At 43.0% G+C, this 21,683-nt stretch overlaps 1 protein-coding gene and 1 non-coding gene across 2 annotated transcripts; both read right to left on the bottom strand.

Moving 5' to 3' along the window:
- Positions 1-25: 25 nt before the first annotated feature.
- On the bottom strand, positions 26-7,823 carry rabepk (Rab9 effector protein with kelch motifs). Its single transcript, XM_017720346.2, has 8 exons — positions 7,746-7,823; positions 6,183-6,239; positions 5,932-6,083; positions 3,408-3,563; positions 2,164-2,325; positions 660-809; positions 409-558; positions 26-300 (listed from the first exon to the last, which is right to left on the bottom strand). The coding sequence occupies exons 1-8, from the start codon at positions 7,796-7,798 to the stop codon at positions 80-82; spliced, it is 1,101 nt and encodes a 366-aa protein (XP_017575835.1). The 5' UTR covers positions 7,799-7,823; the 3' UTR covers positions 26-79.
- Positions 4,252-4,323, bottom strand: trnad-guc. The gene has a single exon. It is a non-coding gene; the product is annotated as a tRNA-Asp (tRNA).
- Positions 7,824-21,683: the final 13,860 nt, after the last annotated feature.

Below are 21,683 nucleotides of genomic sequence, written 5' to 3' on the forward strand. Positions count from 1 at the left end.
CTTGAAGAATTACGTCCCCCAAAAGTGAACTTCAGAAACGCTTTGGTTATTTATTTAAAAAACAAAGTATGTACAGTGATCATGTTATTACAGTGACTAGACAGTCATTAAATATCACTCCCTGAGTATCCATTCCTCCAAACACAAAGCAGAGATGCTTCATTTCTCCTTCAGAGCGTTCGGCTTTTTTCTCTCCACCAGCGTCTGTCCGCTCTGACCAAGGCACCACGCACATCGAGTGGTCCAGCCGGTCAGGCGGAAGGTCGCCTTCAAACGTCATCAGAGTCCAGCGCTGTTTGTCTATGAAGATAAGGAGACGGAATCTTATTTATCAAAATATGTGCCGGAGAATTTTTCCATTTTTCTCTCATTGAAGCCCCTGTGGTTAAGATTACTGGCCCCACATACCACTCTGGAACTTGTACATAGAATTGGTGGCTCCCTCCGCCGTCATTCCTCCAAAGATATAAATGTTTTTCCCCAAGGCCACAGCTGAGTGGGCCGCCGTTCCTGGAGGGACGTCTCCTTTGGCCTTAACGCGCTCCCACTTCATATTCTCTGAAGAAAAGAATCAAAACACAGTGTAAAACGCCATGAACCCAAGGCAGAGCACGGCTTTGGCTAGATATCGCTCAGTCTGGGGAAGATGTACTACGTACCCGTATCCAGAGAGAACATGTCAGTGTGGAACCTTTCTCCCGTCATTCCTCCATGAACATGGATTTTGGTTCCCGCTGCTATGATCACATGTCCGTGTCGTGGAGAAGGAGGCTTTCCTTTGATCTCTGGCTGTGACCATGTAGAAGTAACTTTAAAAAAAAGAAAAAAGCAGCATGTCAACATCTTCAAACGACGAAACAATATGACTGTAACTGCTGCAGGAAATATTTACTGTAGTTTCTACCAAAGGCAAAACATCGAGTGGCAACGTTAGAGCCTATTTCCAATATACATTAACGTATACATTAATATACATTTAAAACTCTTTTTAAGACCTTTAAATCAAGATAATGCAGAATGCTGCAGCAAATCATAAGAGAGAATTAATTCAGGTCAGGCAGAACATCATGACCACCTCCTCGTTTCTACGCTCACTGTCCATCTTATCAGCTCCACTTACTGTATAGCTGCACTTTGTAGTTCTACAGTTACAGACTGTAGTCCATCTGTTTCTCTGATACTTTAAACACTGTGTCCACTCACTGTCCACTCTATTAGACACTCCTACCTCGTCGGTCCACCTTGTAGATGTAAAGTCAGAGACGACAGCTCATCTGCTGCTGCACAGTTTGTGTTGGTCGTCCTCTAGTCCTTCATCAGTGGTCACAGGACGCTGTTGGCTGGATGTTTTCGGTTGGTGGACTGTTCTCAGTCCAGCAGAGACACTGAGGTGTTTAAAAACTCCAGCAGCACTGCTGTGTCTGATCCACTCAGACCTGCACAACACACCACCAATAGTGTATAATAGTACCTGCTCTGTGAGGGTCCATGAGGGTCCTGACCACTGAAGAACAGGGTAACAGAGTATCAGAGAAACAGATGGACTACAGTCTGTAACTGTAGAACTACAAAGTGCAGCTATACAGTAAGTGGAGCTGATAAGATGGACAGTGAGTGTAGAAACGAGGAGGTGGTCATGATGTTAGGTCTGATTACAACACCACACAATCTCTGATATAAAATAATAATAAAAAAACCTTCTCAGCTTTCAACACAGGCTTCCTCCGAGACCTGTGAAGTGCCACCGCATCTTTTCTAACTGCCGCTCACGCAGCATCACTGGACAGCTGAACGCGCTCGTCGGAGAACGCTGACCGTCAGTTCTGATACGTCAGCTAATAGACGCCAGTGCTGTCTAGCATCACACTGAGTGATGGGGGGAGACAACGGGGTCAACCTACCCACCTAGAGTGAGCGAAGCCAACAGTGCTCTCTTGAAGCACGTGTCATTCATCAGCACGCCAGTTCGTCAGATCTGAGTCACTTACCGAACCGAGTGAACCATCGTGTCAGAGAAATCGGATTTGGGCAAAAATGTGAACGTGGCCTTAGAACAAGCTTGATAACACGGAAAGATAATAAACACGCAAGCAAAAACAAAAACAACACACACAAGACACAAAATGTCAACATTTCTAATATAGTGTGAAGTAACTGAGAGACCTGTGTCAAAGATGTGCACCTGGGGGTCAGTGACAGGTGTGGCCCCTGCCTCTCCACCAGAGAAGACAAACAGTCTGTCTCCAACGCAGGCTGAGTTGGTGTGGTACGTCCTGGGCTTGGGTGGCTGCCCTTTCACTTCCACCGTCTTCCAGGGTCCACTGTCTGCACACAGTCGTACATTAGATACTAGGGCTGGACAAAATATTGCGATTATTGTGATGTACACTCACTGGCCACTTTATTAGGTACACCTAGTAAAAGGTTGGACCCCCTTTTGCCTTCTGAACTGCTTTAATTCTCCATGCCACACTTTCAACAAGGTGTTGGAAACGTTCCTCAGAGATTCTGGTTGGTTATTTGAGTTCCTGCTGCCTTTCTATCATCTGGAACCAGTCTGCCCATTCTCCTCTGACCTCTCACATCAACAAGGCATTTTCGTCCACACAACTGACCGCTCACTGGATATTTCCTCTTTTTCGGACCGTTCTCTGTAAACCCTAGAGATGGTTGTGTGTGAAAATCCCAGCAGATCAGCAGTTTCTGAAATACTCAGACCAGCCCGTCTGGCACCAACAACCACGCCACGTTCAAAGCCCCTTAAATCCCCTTTCTTCCCCGTTCTGATGCTCGGTCTGCACTTCAGCAAGTCGTCTTGACCACCTCTACAGGCCTAAATGCACTGAGCTGCGGCCGTGTGATTGGCTGATCAGCTATTTGTGTTAACAAGCAACTGAACCTAATAAAGTGGCCAGTAAGTGTATATTATATGATTATATTGATATCTATGTACTGTCTTGTACAAAGGTTAGAGAGTACACTCTTTAAAAATGATGGTTTGGTTTTTCAGGAGTTCTTTGAGAAGGAAATGGTTCTATATAGAACCATGAGCACTCAAAGAACCCTCTGCACGATTAAAGGGTTCTTTGCATCGTGAAAGTGTTCTACAGACTGATAGGACCTTTTCGAAAACCACTTAAAAACGATGGTCCTTGAGGGGTTGTTTAGTAAAGGCAAGGGTTTTATATAGAACCGTTTGCATGCTTAAATGGTTCTTTGCAAGGCGATGGAGAACGTGCTATACAAGGTTCTATATAGGCTCTTTTGCACCCTGCAACCTTTTGCAATATCAGTATTGCAAAAACCATCACAATAACAATGTTGAGGCATTATATTAGGCTAATTTATTATAAACATAATAAAACGATGAATATAATGTACCCAGACGGTGTGTCTGCGCTACATACCCGCGGTGTGTAAGACCTGAATGCAGTTGCGGTTTCCGCTCTGTTCAGCGCCAGCGAAGACCCAAAGACTCTCTGGGTCGCTCTCAGGTACAAAGCTGCAGTGTTCGTAGCGTGCCTGTAGACCCGGCCAATCTGGAATGTCCCATTCGTGACCGTCTGTAGGGGTGAAAGGGAACTCTGATCTGAGCACATAGCAAATTCACATTACCCATCCAGTTTTGCTGCAGCTACCACACACATATAAATACATACCCTATATATTCATCAGAGCTGGAGAGAAACCCCACCCACAGCCAAAAACAAGGGCAGGCCTCCTCTTCACAGCCTCTGACTGGCAGCTGCAAGTTGACCTGGGCAAGCAGCTTAAATTCCCACAACATATTGTAGTAGCATCATTTTGGCCAGACGTGATCGTCGCCTCTGAAGTGACAAAACAACTCATCATGCTGGAACTCACAGTGCCGTGCCTCGAGGAAGCAAACGAGAGGAAACAGGCCAAGTACCAGGAGCTGGTGGAAAAGTGCAATGACAGAGGCTGGAAGTTCAAGAGACCCTTATTAGCCCCACAACGGGGAAGTTTCACCTCCGCATTTAACCCATCCGTGAAGTGAAACACCACATACACACTAGTGAATACACACACACACTAGGGGACAGTGAGCACACTTGCCTGGAGCGGTGGGCAGCCCTATCCACAGCGCCAAGCGAGTAGTTGGGGATTAGGTGTCTTGCTCAAGGGCACCTCAGTCATGTGCTGACGGCTCTGGGGATCGAACCGGCAACCTTCCAGTCACGAGGCTGGTTCCCTAACCTCCAGCCCATGACTGCCACATAATGGCAAAGCCTCCCCGTCGGGGAATCGAACCCCGGTCTTCCGCGTGACAGGCGGAGATACTGTCCACTATACTAACGAGGAAGATGTATGGAAGACATACCACGAGCCTATAGAGGCTGCAGAGGCTTTGCAGGACATTCACTCTGTAAAGTCCTCAACCAACTGGGCATTACGGGGGTGTCAAAGAGGAGGGCCATTGGATCTGCGAACGAAGCCGCAGAGAAAGCCACCAGCAGCTGAACGTTCCCCTCCTCTGCTGACCCTGCAGACGGGCAGGGTCGCCTACAGAGCGGTGCTAGTAGCTGTTAATGAAGTGATGCTCTTTCATTTGAGGGGCCCATTTCAGAGGGACGATCTCAACTACTACTCACTACCCCTTACCCAGTTCCAAGGGGTTAGGGTGACACTCAAAAACATGGGGTAGGGGTAAAAAGAAGAAATGGGACTGGGCCCAACTCTAATTTCTCAGTCTGCGCATGCGCAACAACTGTGGTACCAGCAGCAGAAACCAAACATGAAATGAAGGATTCAAATATTCTTCATCTTCTAGATGATGTACAGTGCTGTGAGAAGGTCTTAGGCACCCAAGACACATTTTAAAAATCTATTTATTTGTGCAGTTTGTGTTTATTTGCTGAGAAAAGTGTTAATATTTGAATAAACTAAATTCACGGTGACGCAGTGTGTAGCGCTGTTGCCTCACAGCAAGAAGGGCCTGGGTTCGATTCCCCGGCCGGGTGACCGGGGTCCTCTCTGTGTGGAGTTTGCATGTTCTCCCCATGTCTGCGTGGGTTTCCTCCGGGTTCTCCGGTTTCCTCCCACAGCCCAAAGACATGCAGTCAGGCCAACTGGACATGGTGAATTGCCCCTGGGTGTGTCTGTCTGTCTGCCCTGCGATGGACTGGCGACCTGTCCAGGGTGTATCCTGCCTTCTGCCCAATGACCACTGGGATAGGCTCCAGCACCCCCCACCACGACCCTGAGGGTGAACCGGCTTAGAAAATGGACAGATGGATGGAAAATTCGTAGCATATTAATTATATATAATAAACAGTGATGTTCTGGATGTTAGTGTGTTTGTTTACCCATCTCCAAGCCGCTCCTCGAGGAAGCCCAGTATTATATGTAGTTAAAAAGCAGCTCCTGGTTTGACCAATCAGTGCTCAGTAAATTGAGCTCATGATGTAATTGATGATATTAACGAGTCTCTGTGGCGGCTGTGAAGGTGTCCAGGAAAAATATGGACCCTAGAAATTCTTGTTACTGTTTATTGTTTATCTGTTTATTTGAATTATGAATGCGACTTTATTCTAATGTATATTCTGATAAACTCACTGCTGAGCTAAACTGTTTAAACATTTGCTTAGATGCCTAAAACCTTCACACAGCACTGCGTGTTCATATTTTCATGTAAAGTCGTGTGATGTTTTATATAAAAAAAAAGCCGGGTATGAAGTCGCGTCGTCTTCTGTTCTTATTTTTATCGGCTGGTTGTAAAGCAGGAATCTGATTACTGTCTGACTCGTGTGGACCTGGAGTTTCCCCAGCATCTCATTACTCAAGTTCATGTAAACGTGCTGATCTGATTACTGATGAAATCTGATTTTCGGCTGTTATCGGATTAGGAAGTGCATGTAAACGCACTCAGGGATGAACGCGAGCCGTGAGAGCACATGACGCAGCGTTTACCCAGATTTATGACGTAGGAGTCTGAGAAGCTGCCGTTTGGATTGGCTCCTCCAACAATCACGATCCTTCCTTTCCCTCCACGTGAAGGCATGTAAGTGCACGTGTGGCCAACACTGACTCCAGGTCCAGCTCCTCGGGGAACAAGGCAGTACCTGCAGGGAAGAACGGTAGAACCGATAAACGCGTGAAGAGACAGCAGAGGTCTGGAAGAGGCTGCCTGGTGATGTTTGTGGAGGAGTAACGTTCTGTACCACTGGTTTTCTCTGGGTGGGTCTTCTGGGCCGAGAATCGGGAGAAGCTCCATCTCTCTGGAGAAGAAATCAGAAGACACAAGGGTTCCTTAGTAAAGAACGCGCTTTCGCATAGAACCACGAACACTCAAAACCCCCTCGGCACGATTAAAGCATTCTCATTCATTCAGACCGACGGAGATTGTGCTGTAGATGGTTCTATGGAGAACCTTTCTGAAAAGCACCAAAAATGGTTCTTCTATTGTTATGAGGCCAAGCATCTTACAACAGAACAACCCTTTCCGGTGCTACACAGTACCATTTTCAAAAGGTTCTATATAGAACCATCTACAGCACATTCCCCATCAATCAGACAAACATTTTCAAGATGCAAAGAACCCTTTAATCATGAAAACGAATCTATACAGAACCACTTTCTTCACTAAAGAACCCTTGAAGAACCATCATTTTTAAGTGCATGCTTTGGAGAATGTGCTAGATGGTTCTATGTAGACGTTTTTTGAAAGGGTTTCCATATACCACCAAAAATGGTTCTGTTATTGTTACAATGTACCAACAGAAGAACCTACACTCTTAAAAATGATGGTTCTTGTAAAGGCAATGGTTTTATATGGAACTAAGGGTTCTACATAGAAGCATTTGTATGCTTAAATGGTTCTCTGCATGCCAAGAAGTTCTTCAGAGTGATGGAGAATGTGCTATACATGGTTCTGTGTAGAACTTTCTATATGGCATTGAATGGTTCTGCTTTTCTTACAATATCAAGCTTGTAATAACAGAAGAACCACTTTTAAAAAGGTTCTACATAGGACAGCGCATTCTCCACCACTCTGATGAACCCTTTTACGAGTCAAAGAACCCTTCAAGCACGCAGAGGGTTCTTTGAGCGTTCGCTGTTCTATATAGAATCATTGTCTTTACTAAAGAACCCTTGAAGAACCATCTTTTTTAAGTGTGTTCAAGAACAGTGTCAAGCTTGTACCAACAGAACTACCCTTTCTGGTGCTACACAGTACCATTCTCAAAAAGGTTCTATATAGAACCATATTCAGCACATTCAAATGCGTTCATGATGCAAAGAACCCTTTAATCATGAAAACGAATCTATACAGAACCACTTTCTTCACTGAAGAACCATCATTTTAAGTGCACACTTTAGAGAATGTGCTAGATGGTTCTATATAGAGGGTTTTTGAAAAGGGTTCTATATACCACCAAAACATGGTTCTGCTGCTGTTACAATGTCACGCTTGTAACAACAGAAGAACCCTTTTTGGTGCTACATAGAACCATTCTCAAAAATGTTCTATATAGAACTATATCCAACACATTTCCCATCGATCTGAAGAACCATTTCACCACGAAAAGAACCACAGAAACACTGCCTTGACTGAAGAACCCTCGAAGAACCACCTTTTTTAAGCGTGTTAGCTTCGGGCTCGTTCTAGACTGCGGTGGCTGTGCTTGTACGAACACAGTGAGATATCTAGAACAAAGCAATAAAGAAGCAGAACCCCTGAAGAAAAGGCAGTGCAGCGTTTTTAAGGACTACCGTGAACAAACCTCGCAGAACACGAAGCTGGAGCCGCGGCTGAGCAGAACCTCTGGTGCTGCATCCCGATGTGTCGCCTGGAACGACCTGCACCCCAAGGACCCTTTGGTATCTATCGCGCAAGCCTGATTTAAAATCATAACAACTCGGTAGCTCAGCTAACAGAAGCCATAAAACAACAAACAAACAAAACAACAAACAATAACAACTAAAAAAACAGATTATATGTCGCTAAATTACAAGCAATTACAAGGCAAGCGTATATATATATATATATATATATATATATATATATATATATATATATATATATATATATATATATATATATACGTACTACTGTATAGCCGCACTTTGTAGTTCTACAGTTCTTCAGTGGTCAGGACCCCCATGGACCCCCACAGAGCAGGTACTGTTTGGGTGGTGGATCATTCTCAGCACTGCAGTAACACTGACGTGGTGGTGGTGGTGTGTTAGTGTGTGTTGCGCTGGTCTGAGTGGATCAGACACAGCAGTGCTGCTGGAGTTTTTAAACACCTCAGTGTCGCTGCCGGACTGAGAACAGTCCACCGACCAAAGCAGCCGAGTTAGATCAGCCTAAGAATGAGAACTAAACCCACACGCTCATAATCAGTGAATCAGGCACGTGAGCGCTCGGTCCTCCCACAGACATCCAATGGGATCGCGGCAGGAAACAGGGGGTGCAGGATTTGCCGGGAAGGCAGGATTTCGCGCGTCACGTTCACTCTGACGCTTGTGTGGACGACAGCCGCGGTTGCCCAGGGCGACCGACAGGCGCTATCACTTAGTTTATAGTTTAGAGTTTGTTCTTCATTTGATTTATGCACTGAAGGCTCAGATAGTCGCTCTACAGACAGCAAGTAAAGTTTAAAAAAAAAAAAAAAAAAAAAAAAAAAAAAATATATATATATATACACTCACCGGCCACTTTATTAGGTACACCTGTTCAGCTGCTTGTTAACACAAATAGCTGATCAGCCAATCACACGGCCGCAGCTCAGTGCATTTAGGCCTGTAGAGGTGGTCAAGACGACTTGCTGAAGTGCAGACCGAGCATCAGAACGGGGAAGAAAGGGGATTTAAGAGGCTTTGAACGTGGCGTGGTTGTTGGTGCCAGACGGGCTGGTCTGAGTATTTCAGAAACTGCTGATCTGCTGGGATTTTCACACACAACCATCTCTAGGGTTTACAGAGGATGGTCCGAAAAGAGGAAATATCCAGTGAGCGGTCAGTTGTGTGGACGAAAATGCCTTGTTGATGTGAGAGGTCAGAGGAGAACGGGCAGACTGGTTCCAGATGATAGAAAGACAGCAGGAACTCAAATAACCAACCAGAATCTCTGAGGAACGTTTCCAACACCTTGTTGAAAGTCTGCCATGAAGAATTAAGGCAGTTCAGAAGGCAAAAGGGGGTCCAGCCTTTTACTAGCAAGGTGCACCTAATAAAGTGACCGGTGAGTTTTTTATATATATACAGAAATATATGAAATATACACAAAACATAGAGACAATATACATTTAAAAGTGAATTGAGTGACTCAGTGTTGTTGTTCTTCAAAGTGGCTCAGTGTTAAGGTGTTATGTCCATAGCAGTGATGATGATGATGATGATGATGATGATGATGATGATGTTGTTATTATTATTATTATTATTAATAATAATAATAATAATAATAATAACAATAATAATAATAATAATAATAATAATAATAATAATAATAATAATAATAATAATAATAATAATTCTGACTGAGCGACTGAGTGAAGGGGTAGTTGGGGACAGACCCACAGCTTCACCGCTGGTTCAGAAGCCTGACAGCCTGTGGGTAGAGACAGCGGTTAGTCGCTGGTTGTCTGTAGATGTGCTGTGCGGTGAACCTCCTGCAGTCTTAGACGTGTTTTAGTGCCTCACTGGTGCTAAAATATCTCCCTGTGTGTTTAGAAACTCGTCAGTTTCCCTCCAAAAGTGCAGAGGATGAGTGTTTCTGAACTAGTCTGGTCAGCAGCCAACCGCCTGTAGCATCGGGAATTTTTACCTTTCTCGTTTTTATTGTGGGGTATTAAACTAAACGCCGCTCGTCTGAAGTCATTCCGGATAAGTGTGAAAATGCCAGTGTCTTGGAAAACAGTTATCTTCCCTTGTTTTGGACGGGGGCAGTCGTGGGCTGGAGGTTAGGGAACCGGCTCTGTGACTGGAAGGTCGCCGCTTCGATCCCCAGAGCCCACAGTGCGTGACTGGGGTGTCCTTGAGCAAGACGCCTAACCCCCAACTGCTCCCCGGGCGCCGTGGATAGGGCTGCCCACCGCTCCGGGCAAGTGTGCTCACTGCCCCCTAGTGTGTGTGTTCACTAGTGTGTATGTGGTGTTTCACTTCACGGATGTGTTAAATGCGGAGGAGGAATCCCGTTTACTGTTGGCACTATGCAGTCTGGTAGGTAACGTTCTCCTCGCACCCCCCAAACCCAGATTTATCCAGTGGTGCTGTGCTTTACGCCACCCCAGCCGACTCTTGGCATTGTGCATTTTGATCTTGGGCATCTTGTGTGCGGCTGCTTGGCCATGGAAACCCATTTCGTGAAGCTCCTGATGCTCAGATCTTGTCCTGATGTTGCTTCCAGAGACAGTTTAAAACTCTAGCCAAACACGGCACAGGCCCAATGCACTCCGGCCCTCGACCGCCCTGCTCCGTGAGTGTGGGTGAGCTGTTGTTGCTCCTGGACACTTCCGCTTCACAGTAATGGCACTAACACTTGACTGAGGTTGATTTCACAAACTGCCTTGTGGCAGAGGCAGCGTCCTATGACCGTGCCTTGTTTAAAGCCACTGAGCTCTTCAGTCCCCTCTACTGCCAGCGTTTGTCTATGGCTAGGTGGTTCAGTTTATCCCGTTAGTAATGAGTGGCAGAAACAGGTGAACTCAATCCTTAGGAGGGGTGTCCACGTATTTTTGGTTGTATAGTCTTAAACACACATTAAGAAAAAGAGTCTACGTCTAAGGGTGTCATTCATGTATTTACCTATTGCTATATCTATATTTGAAATATAACTGTGTCATATTTCATATTAATGAAGCGTATTGCTGCTGTCCTCCATTTGTGACGTTTTTTCAGTTTTTTACATAATTTGAAAAGGCCTGTCGGCCTTAATGTTGTGTGCAAGTTTCATGATGAATGGACCAAAGGAAACTGCCCAAAACGACTGGGAAAGACGTCTGGTTCCATAGACTTCCATTAAAAGTAAAGTAAGTTTTTTCCTTCTCCTGTAAAGTTACAGTTTTGGAGATACGAGGTTTGTTATCTTGTTTTTCTTCCTCTCTTTCTGCTTAATTACAGTTCTGTATAGAAATAATTAAAGGGTGAAGATATTGATACCTGCTGGAAATGTTGTGATTCCAAATCACCACAAGAGGTCAGTATTGGAGAGTCCACGAGTGAGAGATTTCCCAACAGAGCTGACCCAACAGTCCAGCCTACGTCTAAAAGCCAGAGCACACTGACCTAACAAACACAAACATGCTTGTTGGGCTGTAACTGATTATTTGAGCTGTTCTCTCCTAATTCACTGTGGTTCTTTTGGCTTTTCTGGCCACATATTTCTTAAGGTTCACATATTTTCGTGGTATGTACCAAAACTAGTAAATAGGCTGCTAATGTGCTGACACTCTCCTTATGACCTCAACGTGAACGGGGATGGACACACCACTGTAGGCTGAATCAGCATCTGAATAAACACTATAATGTCCAAAAGTATCCAGACGCCCCTTTTAATTATTTGATACAGGTGTTCAGTTGCACACTCACAGCTGGTCCATAAAAAAGCACCGACCAATAGGGTGGAGCAGTGATGCATGTGCCTAAGGTCACAGTGTCCAATGCCAAACCTCAGGGCCTGTCGGAATCAGAGAACTAGAACTGATCATCCAACATCAGTAACTGACCTCACTAATGCTTTTGCGGCTGAATACAATCAAATCCTCACAGCTATGTTCCAACATCTAGTGTAAAGCCATCCCAGAAGAGTAGAGGTGGCTAAACTTCCTATAAATATCCTTGAATTTTAGAAATAATGCAGAATGTCAGGTGTCTACAAACTTTTGGACACTGTAGTGTATTTAAATGTGTTGGGTTTTGTGACATCACAAAAGCACAGAATCTAGAATGGGCTGTTTTTTGCAGCTTGGCTTCCATATATATATGGACAGCATGGTGCTGTTGTCGGAATAAAAACTCGTATCTTCAAAAAAGGTAATTTTACAGGAGAAGGAAAAAACCTACTTCATGTTTAATGTAAGTCAATGGAACCAGACGTCTTTCCAAGTCATTTCGGGCCATTTCTGTTGGTCTGTTCATCAAGAGATTTAAACACCATGTAAACGGCAAGAGGTATTTTCACATTATGCCAAAAACTGAAAAACATTAAAAAAATGGAGGTACGAGGTTTTCCTCCAACAGCAGTGGTGGGCCGATGAGTGAAGGGTACGGTTTGAAGGCCTGTATCAAACCCTTGAGAAAAATCCAGTTTTTGATGATATGGACTGCAAACATTAGAGCGCTGGTGTTTGTTGTAGAACGTTTGGTTGCAGATTTGCTTGGTTTATGTTTTTGGAGCCAAGTCTAGTCATACGTCTTGGGTTTGGAGGTTCGGGGAGGATTCTCGGCCCACGCTGGTCTACAGTTTGAGTAAACTGTCTAACTTTTTACAGCACAGGAAGATCTTTCCTTCTTCCCCCGATCTCTAAATCTCAGACGCGTCCTCGGACGAACTTTCGTAGGACGGTTTTCTCTCACTTCTCAATCAAGAGCTTGTCATGAATTTGTGATGTGTGTAGCGCACAGCCACGGAGTGGAAGAAAAAAGGCCGCACGAGGAAAGGGGAATTACAAAATGTTCGTTTTAAGACCATTTTTGGGCAACTTTTTGGAAGGTGGCTGCCTAAAATCTTCATTTCTGACAGAAGTTCAAAAGCGTTTGTGCTGGATCTTTTAAGGAGGATCAGCTCTTGAGTTATAAGGGGATTTTATGATCTGAGAGATCACTGGAAGGTGTGAGAGCATAGAAAAGCAGGGGGTTGTTATGTATTCTGTATATTCTTTCAGCGTTACACTGGTCTGAGCAAACTTTCAGACATTATTCTCTTTCAAACACCCAGCAGTTGCCTGGTTTCTGTTCGTTCCCTGCGCGGCTTCCCAGCGTCAGTGCTGCTCGTTCTCCGGAGCAGACGGATAAAGACTTAACAAGGCTTCGGGGGAGATTACCAACATTATTTAAGGATGCACTTTCCTCAGCACGCCTCTAAATAATGAATCAAGCTGCTTTGCCTCCACGGCCCGGAGACGGAGCCCGAATAAAGCAGCGCAGTCTCTCAAAATACACTCAGGCCTAGTGGCTCCCACTCTGGTTGTAATTAGATCATGTCATTGTGCGCTGGATTTGGGACACAGCCGACGCTTAAGCTCAGCCGTGCCCGGGCCATCGTGTCACAGTCATCACACACACCTCCGCCTTTCTCACTGACACCGGATTGGGTCACGGTCGGTCAACCGTTTCTATGGCAAAATCAAATTAACGCAGTGCCCAACAGATTTCTGCTCATGCGAGTGGACGTGCGCCCCTAAAATGTGTTTTGACATTGAAATATTGATATTTTCTGAACTTATAAACATTTTCCCGTTCAGACTTTTCATGCTGAAGTAAGAAAGTAATTGCAGTTGTTGGTCTAACTCTTTGGTTCCCTTTTTTATAGACGTACATCAGAGGTGGGAGCAAGGCACTAAATCTCACCGAACGAGTCTTAAAAGCCGTTTTAGCTTTTAATCCTTTTTTGTTCATATCAGGAATTTAATTGACATGATTTATATAATTAATGAGTTGCCCCATTCATTTTAATGAGGGAACTATTTGTACTAGTAAGACGCTGCTGTCGGAACAAAACCTCGTCTCTCCAAAATGGTAATTTTACAGGAGAAGGAAAAACTTGGAGTACTTTGAATGTAAGTCAATGGAACCAGAGTTTTTTCCAAGGCATTTTTGGATGTTTATTTTGGTCCATCTTTCACGAAACGTACACGCAATGTAAAGACCGACATGCATTTTCAAACTATGTCAAAAACGGAAAATCTGAAAAAAACAGCAAAGTATTAATTTTTCACTAGACTAAGCTACAAATTAAATAACCAATATTGTGTCGACAGTATATTGTGCAAATTTAATACAGAGGCCGAATTCTCTATTCCTTTTGATTATGGGCGCTTGTCTTTTTGAGCTAGTGTAGCCTTAGAAGTCCTTTACTTTGGCCATTGGACTGGATTTGTCAGCTTTTAGATGAAGTGAAATTCCTCGGAAAATGGCTTTAATCCTGTGCCTTTGCTGGTGTGGACAAAAAACAAATGGGGCAGTTTGTCTTTTGTTTTCACCATGAATCTCTGGAGGTGACGGTTCCTCTGGGCTGAATTAAGAAAGGAGTGAGGGAGAGCGCGAGTGAGTGGTTTGGGTGTTTGTGTTTAATCAGGATTAGAGCTGCTGCCTCGCTCACTCAGGACTAATTCAGGTCATTCTCAGGTCAGTGTGCCAGAACTACAGCTAGCACCAACCCAGCTGCCACATTACTGATGTTAAACATACCATGCAGTGCAGCGCCGTCGCCTCGCAGCAAGAAGGGGTTCGGCTCCCCGGCCGGGTGACCAGGGTCCTGTCTGTGTGGAGTCTGCATGTTCTCCCCGTGTCTGTGTGGGTTTCGTCCCACATTGCAACTGCAGTCAGACCAGTTTGAGATGCTAAACTGCCCCTCGTCGTTTGTGTGACTGTATGTTTGTGTGACTGTGTATGACTGAATGGATGTTTCCTGTTTTTTGCCCATTTAGCACGACCCAGCAGGATAAGCGGCTTAGATAATGTGCGTGTTTACACTGTCCGTTTTCATCCAATTTAGATCATATTTAAATATCTCCTACTTACAAACACAAGCGTGTGCGTGTGCGTGTGTGTGTGTGTGTGTGTGTGTGTGTGTGTGTGTGTATGTATATGTATAAATACATAAATAAATAAATAAAATAAAAAATCTGGTTCCTTTGACTTACATTAAAAGAAAAGTAGTTTTTTTCCTTCTCCTGTAAAGGTACCATTTTGGAGATACAAGGTTTTCTTCCGACAACAGCGAAGTGTGTGTGTGTGTGTGTGTGTGTGTGTGTGTGTGTGTGTGTGTGTGTGTGTGTGTGTGTGTGTGTGTGTTACTGTTAATAATGGCAGGTTAACTAAGGGTTAAAAGACAATTCATGTTCTGTTTCAACACTTTATTCCCATCATTTACAACGATGCTGGTCATTTGCTATTAACCATTTGCTAAAATCTTACTTACTGTCACTGTCAGTCAAACTTGTAGCTCAGGCGACAAGAAGCAGACATATGAAGATCTGAATGGCTCTAAAAGCTCCCACAGAAAGTTAGCACATGAAATGGTTATGGATGCACTGCCTGATGCCTGATGTAATGTTTAATGGTTTTTTTCTGGCCTATAACCTAGTTTAAAGCTGTTCATGGTGAAGGCCAAGTAGGTCCCCAAAGTTGACTTCAGTATAAAAACTCCGACTCGTGTGGGTTCACTGGTGGTTTTGGATAGTAAATAAAATGTCTATATTTGTGTTGTAGTCATGGCAACCCATGGTTCCCATCACCACCCCCGTAAAGACGTCAGAGTCTGTAATTTTCTCTACAATTAACGATTTCACATCAAACCACTCTGAAAGACTTTGTCGGCATCTTAACTGTTGATTCAGGTAAAGATTTTAAAGAGTTGGTGTAATTCTCCTTTGACAGAACACGAGTTCATTTTTTTTGTGAAAGCTCCCCTCAAGTGAACAGAACGTGTGTTTTATGATCACACATGACTATATCCTTACAATTTACTGCTGAAAGCCAAAATCTCAGACGCTCTTTGTGTTGTTTTCTAAAGTGATGTTTCCAGAGCAGATCACTGAAGAGACGCCGTCTGTTTATAGTTTAGAGCCCAGATTTGGGGGAAAACGGGTCGACTTTCAGTAGAAAAACAAAGTTCAGCTTCTTTTATTATAAGGGTTTAAAATGACATCACCGTCTATTAGACTGGAGAGAAGAGCTACAGCCTCACACGACGCCCAGCTTCTGAATGGAGCTCAGTGAATATGAAGAACAGGACGAAGTGCGGTTTGGAACCACCGGTGGTCTCGAGGAGTTTAAGGGGTTAATACAGTGATTAAAATGAAACGATGTGATGAGGTCTCAGAATAATGTTTTGCGTGACTGTGTGAGTCAAGTGTGTTGGTATGTATCGTCGTCGCCAGTGGCAACAAGGCGTGACACGTTGCTGGTTGCTTTCACTCCATAGGCCTCCAGATTGTTTTACTCACCTGGATTACTATACTCTCCCGCTCTCTCTCGCTCTCTCGCTCTCTCGCTCGGCCTGGTTCTTAGGTTGCAGACCGCGTGCTCGGGTTTCAGGCTCAGTGTTAATGACCCATCTCACTTTGTTATGGACTGTTCTAGTGCGCGCAGAGTTTCTTTTGGCAGCCAACCCCACTGTTCTGAGTCCACTTTCTATCTCCAAACTTTTGGTGAGTTTCTGCGTTTTCATTTATTTATGTGTTTACAGCTGCTTCCTTCTCTTGTGCAATTCATGCCTCAGAACTAGATGAACCAAACCTTTTCTTGGCTTTTTCTTGCCTCATCTTGAGTTCATATGTCCTCCTTCATGCTGTTGCATCATGCTGAGTTTCCAGGTGCATGCATTCTTTAACCTCTTCATTCCAGCCATCCAGGATACTGGCCATGTTTCCCAGGTACTCTATAGCTCTATAGAAGTATATATCACTTTAATATGACTTTGCATTTATGTTTTCTTCTTTTTAGCTTCTTGTAAACTAAAACGATTGATAGAGCTGGTGAAACAGACGCTCAAGGCCAAATGAAACCCTGTTTTAAAACGATCCCTGTGTTTGTTTTAGGATCTTTTTTGTACGTATGTCCTTCTAGAAGGTCCCTCTTGTGAAAGGTAAAACATAATGTAAAACTTCTGCATGCACGTTTTTGAGATTAAGTTTAATGTGCTTTGATTTGGACATTTGGGCCCAATCCCATTTCTTCTTTTTACCCCTAGCCCTTGTTTTTGAGTGTCGCCCTCACCCCTTGGAACTGAGTTACAAAGGGCAGTGGTTGAGATCTTCCCTATGAAATGGGACAAACCTCAAATAAAGAGCATCACTTCATTAACAGCTACCTGCGCTGCTCTGTAGGCGACCCTGCCCGTCTGCAGGGACAGCAGAGGAGGGGAAAGTTCAGCTCCTCACTGCTGGGCTTTATTTACATTTAGGGATCATACGCCTTCAAAGAGGGGGGCAATTATTTATCACCCACCCCTAATTCTTCAGTGATGTGAAGCTGAGGTCAGATATCCTCCAGATTCTTGCTCGAATTTTCCCGTTCCACCTTAAATGGTGCAGTATTTACATTCTGGAGCCTCAGGACTGGAGTCAGAACTGCTGGACTATTTAAGGTGGAACGGGAAAGTTAGCTAGACACCGAGACGTTAGAGTGCTATTAGTGTTTTTTTAAGCTTAGTATGAAAACTTTCAGTCTCTGAAACCTCCATTTGGAGGGTCAAGCAGCCCTAACCCTTCACCCTACCCCTCTATCTCAACAAGAATCAGGACACCTTACCCCCAAGACGTGAACACGCAAAACAGAGGGCCAAGGGCTCAGTGGTAGGGGCGAGGGGTGAAATGAGACTGGGCCTTAGACTCAGTGTAGTAAACTGTGCTTTAATTAGTGTAACAGACTCCTGCATTTCAAAATTCAATCACACAAGCCTTTTATTTTGTTAAAACTAGAACCTTATTGCATTATAATTAGGAGTAACAGAATTTGGGAATATTACTATTTTAGCTGATTTCAGTGGATTTCACTGTCCAGAGTACTGGCTATTGGAATTAGACCCATGAAATCTGCAAAATGTAGAAAAATGAACATCATTATCATTGAGGTAACGGATCCAAACAAAAATCTGACATTTTCCGGTGTTTCAGAAACGTTATTTCTGTCTACGACACTGGGCTACTGTACAAAATGGATAGACATGTATTGTATGTGTAATATTTCATATAAAGCTGTGTAAAATGTATTCAGTCTTAGATAATGTTTTCTGACTTTTTATCAATGACCTTTGTTGCTGATGAAAAATCATTTCGACTGTTTGTTCACTTTAGATCTAGTAATGTAAATCGACTGTACATGCTGGGTGTTAAAAAGCTCTTTGTTTATTATGATATAAAAGTTATGAAAATATGGGGCCATTCCCGCAGAAGGCCGGTTGTTTCCAAAAGTTCCGAAACTTTTGCATGCAACTGTATCGTAAGCACAGAAAAACTTCAATGATCATCGTTTACTTTTCAAAGGTTTACATTTCACGCGCCTAAAGCCAAATGCCCAGTATGCTGGACACTGAATATTACACTTCCCCGTAAAGAAGAAAATTCGCCTGTTACAGCGCTGTGTGAAAGTTTTAGACGTCTAAGCAAATTTAACCAGTTGACCTCAGCAGTGAGTTTATCACAATATACATTAGAATAAAGTCGTATTCATAATTCAAATCAACATAAAAACAATAAACAGTTACAAGAATTTCTCGGGTTCATATTTTTCCTGGACACCTTCACAGCCGCCACAGAGACTCGTTAATATCATCAATTACATCATGAGCTCAATTTACTGAGCACTGATTGGTCGAACCAGGAGCTGCTTTTAAACTACATATACTGTTTATATAATATAAATCATTATTAATTCATATTCTATACGTTTTGTTTATTCAAATATTAACACTTTTCTCAGCAAATAAACACAAATAAATAGATTTTGAAAGTGTGTCTTGGGTGCCTGAGACTTTCGCACAGTGCTGTACATCATTTGATCCGCATGTTTCACAACTAAACGTCGTTCATTTTAAAAGTCTCAGGATGGAGGAGATTAAAATAAAGGTATAAATGTTTTTTTTGGCACAAACCTTCTAATGGAGAACAGAGTTCATGAAGAAGTTCCAACAAATGTGAAGTTTCTATATTAGTTAAAAAGCGTGTCCGAGCCAAAGGACCTTTATTTTCAACGTTATTTTTGGAGTACGCCTTCCAGCCATGACGAGCTGCTTCATCTCGGTTATTAGAGTAATTCAGATGAATCACTTGATTCAGAGCAGCTTTGACGTGAACTGACCCGTCAGAGAAGATCAGAATCAGAACATCGTCGCGCGCCACTGGTTTACCGCGCTTGCCGACAGGTAAATATCTAAGCCGTCTGTCCTCGTGCTCTTCATCTCTTACATGCATTACGTGTAGAGTGATATAACTGCCAAATGCATAGCATCGCTGCTCTGACAAAAGCTTGAAGTGGTACCTTTTATTTTTTTAAACAAATGTTCTTCGCTTTACTGCGGATTTTATTCCGAATGAAGGTTCCTCGATGGCTCGTTGGTCGGACACATAGTTCTAAATACATTTTATTGGATTAAACTGCTTTTGGATAGAAACGAACAAGTTTTGATTTGGATGAAAGGAACTTTCAATAATGTGGAGGTTATTTAGACATCATGAAGGTCCTCTGCACTATTTTCATTCATGTTCTTAATAATGAAGGGCTCCTAAATGGTTCCTAAATCGTAAAAGGTTCTTAAACTGGAGTTTTAGTGCCATGGAAAACTTTTAGGTTGTCCCGAACATCTACTTTATGTGAAGCTTTATGTGAACGTCCATTGAAAGGCTCTTTGTGCTTCTTCACCCGTTTTGGCTCCGTAGACGCTAGTGGTTTTGGACTGTTTCTGGTGTTTGCGCAATGTAAAGGGCAGCTGCTGTTAAAAAAATGTGTACAAAAATAAAATTGGGAGAAAAAGCATTACACAACAGTGACAATATTCAGTTTTTTGAGAGTGGAAACGCTCCATTGTACTCTCCAGTGGCTCCATTGTGGTATATTTATGGATGTTCCTGCAACTTTTTGCCTGTTTGAACTTGGAAAAAACAGGGAAAATGTTTTTGCCACAACATATCATTACTATACCAGAGTGCTGCAGTAGGGACAAGCTGTGGAAAAGGCTTTTCTCACTCTTTTTGAGTACAAATGGCAGAGAGCATCTTGTATAAGCTTTGCCAGGCAACCTCAAAGATGTTTAAACTTAATATGATTTTAAGTCTGATTGAAAACTGTAGTTATACTGTAAATGCCGTGGTAAGGACAGTGGAAGATGAAAATACTTGGTTTTCTTGAATCCAGGGACACTTGGCTTTAGTTTGCTACACGTTTGTCCATGGACTCTTTAAGTAATGTGTTTCATTCAAAAGTAAGTTTGTATGGAGAGGAATTTGTATCATATCAAAAAGCAGTCATTATAGTGGTCAATGTGAAATACTAAGTAATGACAACACTTCCATAATGACATACAGAATATGGTCGTGGTTGGTTAGTGTAGTGGATAACACCTCTGCTTTCTACGTTGGAGACTGGGGTTCAAAGCCCTGCCTGGCTAACCACCCTACACTATACGAATAAGAGTCCTTGGGCAAGACTCCTAACACTACTTTCGCCTACCTGTATAAAAATGCTCAGATTGTAAGTCGCTCTGGGTAAGACCGTCTGCCAAAGGCTGTAAATGTAAAATGTAATACGTCCCCAAATTTAAAAAACCAAACCTTTTTATTACTTTGATTTCTCGTTGCTTGATTTCTTTCCTGAAAAACAAGGCATGAGGATTTGCACTATAAAAAGAAATGAATACAATCTGCCTTTAAATGTAATAAAGATGCGACTACATTGCTTTTCACTGTAAAGGAGCTACTACTTCCATTTTCGCATGTTTTCTGCATGTTCCTGTTTAAATGCAGTCTCATGTGCACTGCATTTCACTGCTTTGGTTGCGTTTCAATGAGGCAAATACATTTGAAGTATAAACAAAGAGATCAAGCGACGTGAAAACAATGTATTAGAGGTTTTGCTGTTTATTTTGGCCCATTTTCAGCATGTGACCTATAGAAAAGCGATGTTATGGTTCCCTGTTTTTACTGTTATCATTACATTTCAATGAGGCAAATCTGTTCTAACCCTTTTGTTGCCATATGAAGGTTAAAACAGAGCTAATAGCAGGTTTTACAGTGAGCTGGCTGTGTGCTTGTGCTGTATCTCTGGTTTGTGGGATATTAGAGCTGGTTTCTCTCACTCTGGCTAGTGATGGAAGGTTCCTCTGAGTGTTCTGGTGTGTGAATCATTTTGCTATTTTTAACCCATTGTTTATAATATGAAGGCTAATAGCAGAGAGATGCTGTGTAAAATGTAAATAAAAACAGAATATAATGATTTACAAATTTCATTTTATTCACAATAGAATATAGGACACGTCAGGTGTTGAAAGTGAGACATTTTACCATTTCACAAAAAAACATCAACTCATTTAGAACTTGATGGCAGCAACACATGTCAAAAACGTTGGGACGGGGCAACAAAAGGCTGGACAAGTAAGTGGTACTAATAAAAACAGCTAGAGGAGCAATTTGCAACTAACTCACATGACTGGGAATAAAAAGAGCATTTTAGAGAGGCAGAGTCTCTCTAGAGATCATCCACAAATGCAAGTTAAAGCTGTACCATGCAAAGAAGAAACCACGTGTCAACACAATCCAGAAACGCTGCCGTCTTCTCTGGGCCAAAGATCATTTCAAATGAACTAATGAGGCAAGATGGAAAGCTGTTCTGTGGTCAGATGAATCAAAATTGAAATTCTTTTTGGAATCCACGGACGCTGTGTCCTCCGGACTCAAGCAGAGAGGGAACATCAAGTTCTTGTTATCAGTGTATAGTTCTAAAGCTTGTATCTCTGATGATCTGGGGCTGCATTAGTGCCTATGGTGTTGGCAGCTCCATCA

This window comes from Pygocentrus nattereri, chromosome 23 (genome assembly GCF_015220715.1).
Source record: "Pygocentrus nattereri isolate fPygNat1 chromosome 23, fPygNat1.pri, whole genome shotgun sequence".
NCBI lineage: Eukaryota > Metazoa > Chordata > Actinopteri > Characiformes > Serrasalmidae > Pygocentrus > Pygocentrus nattereri.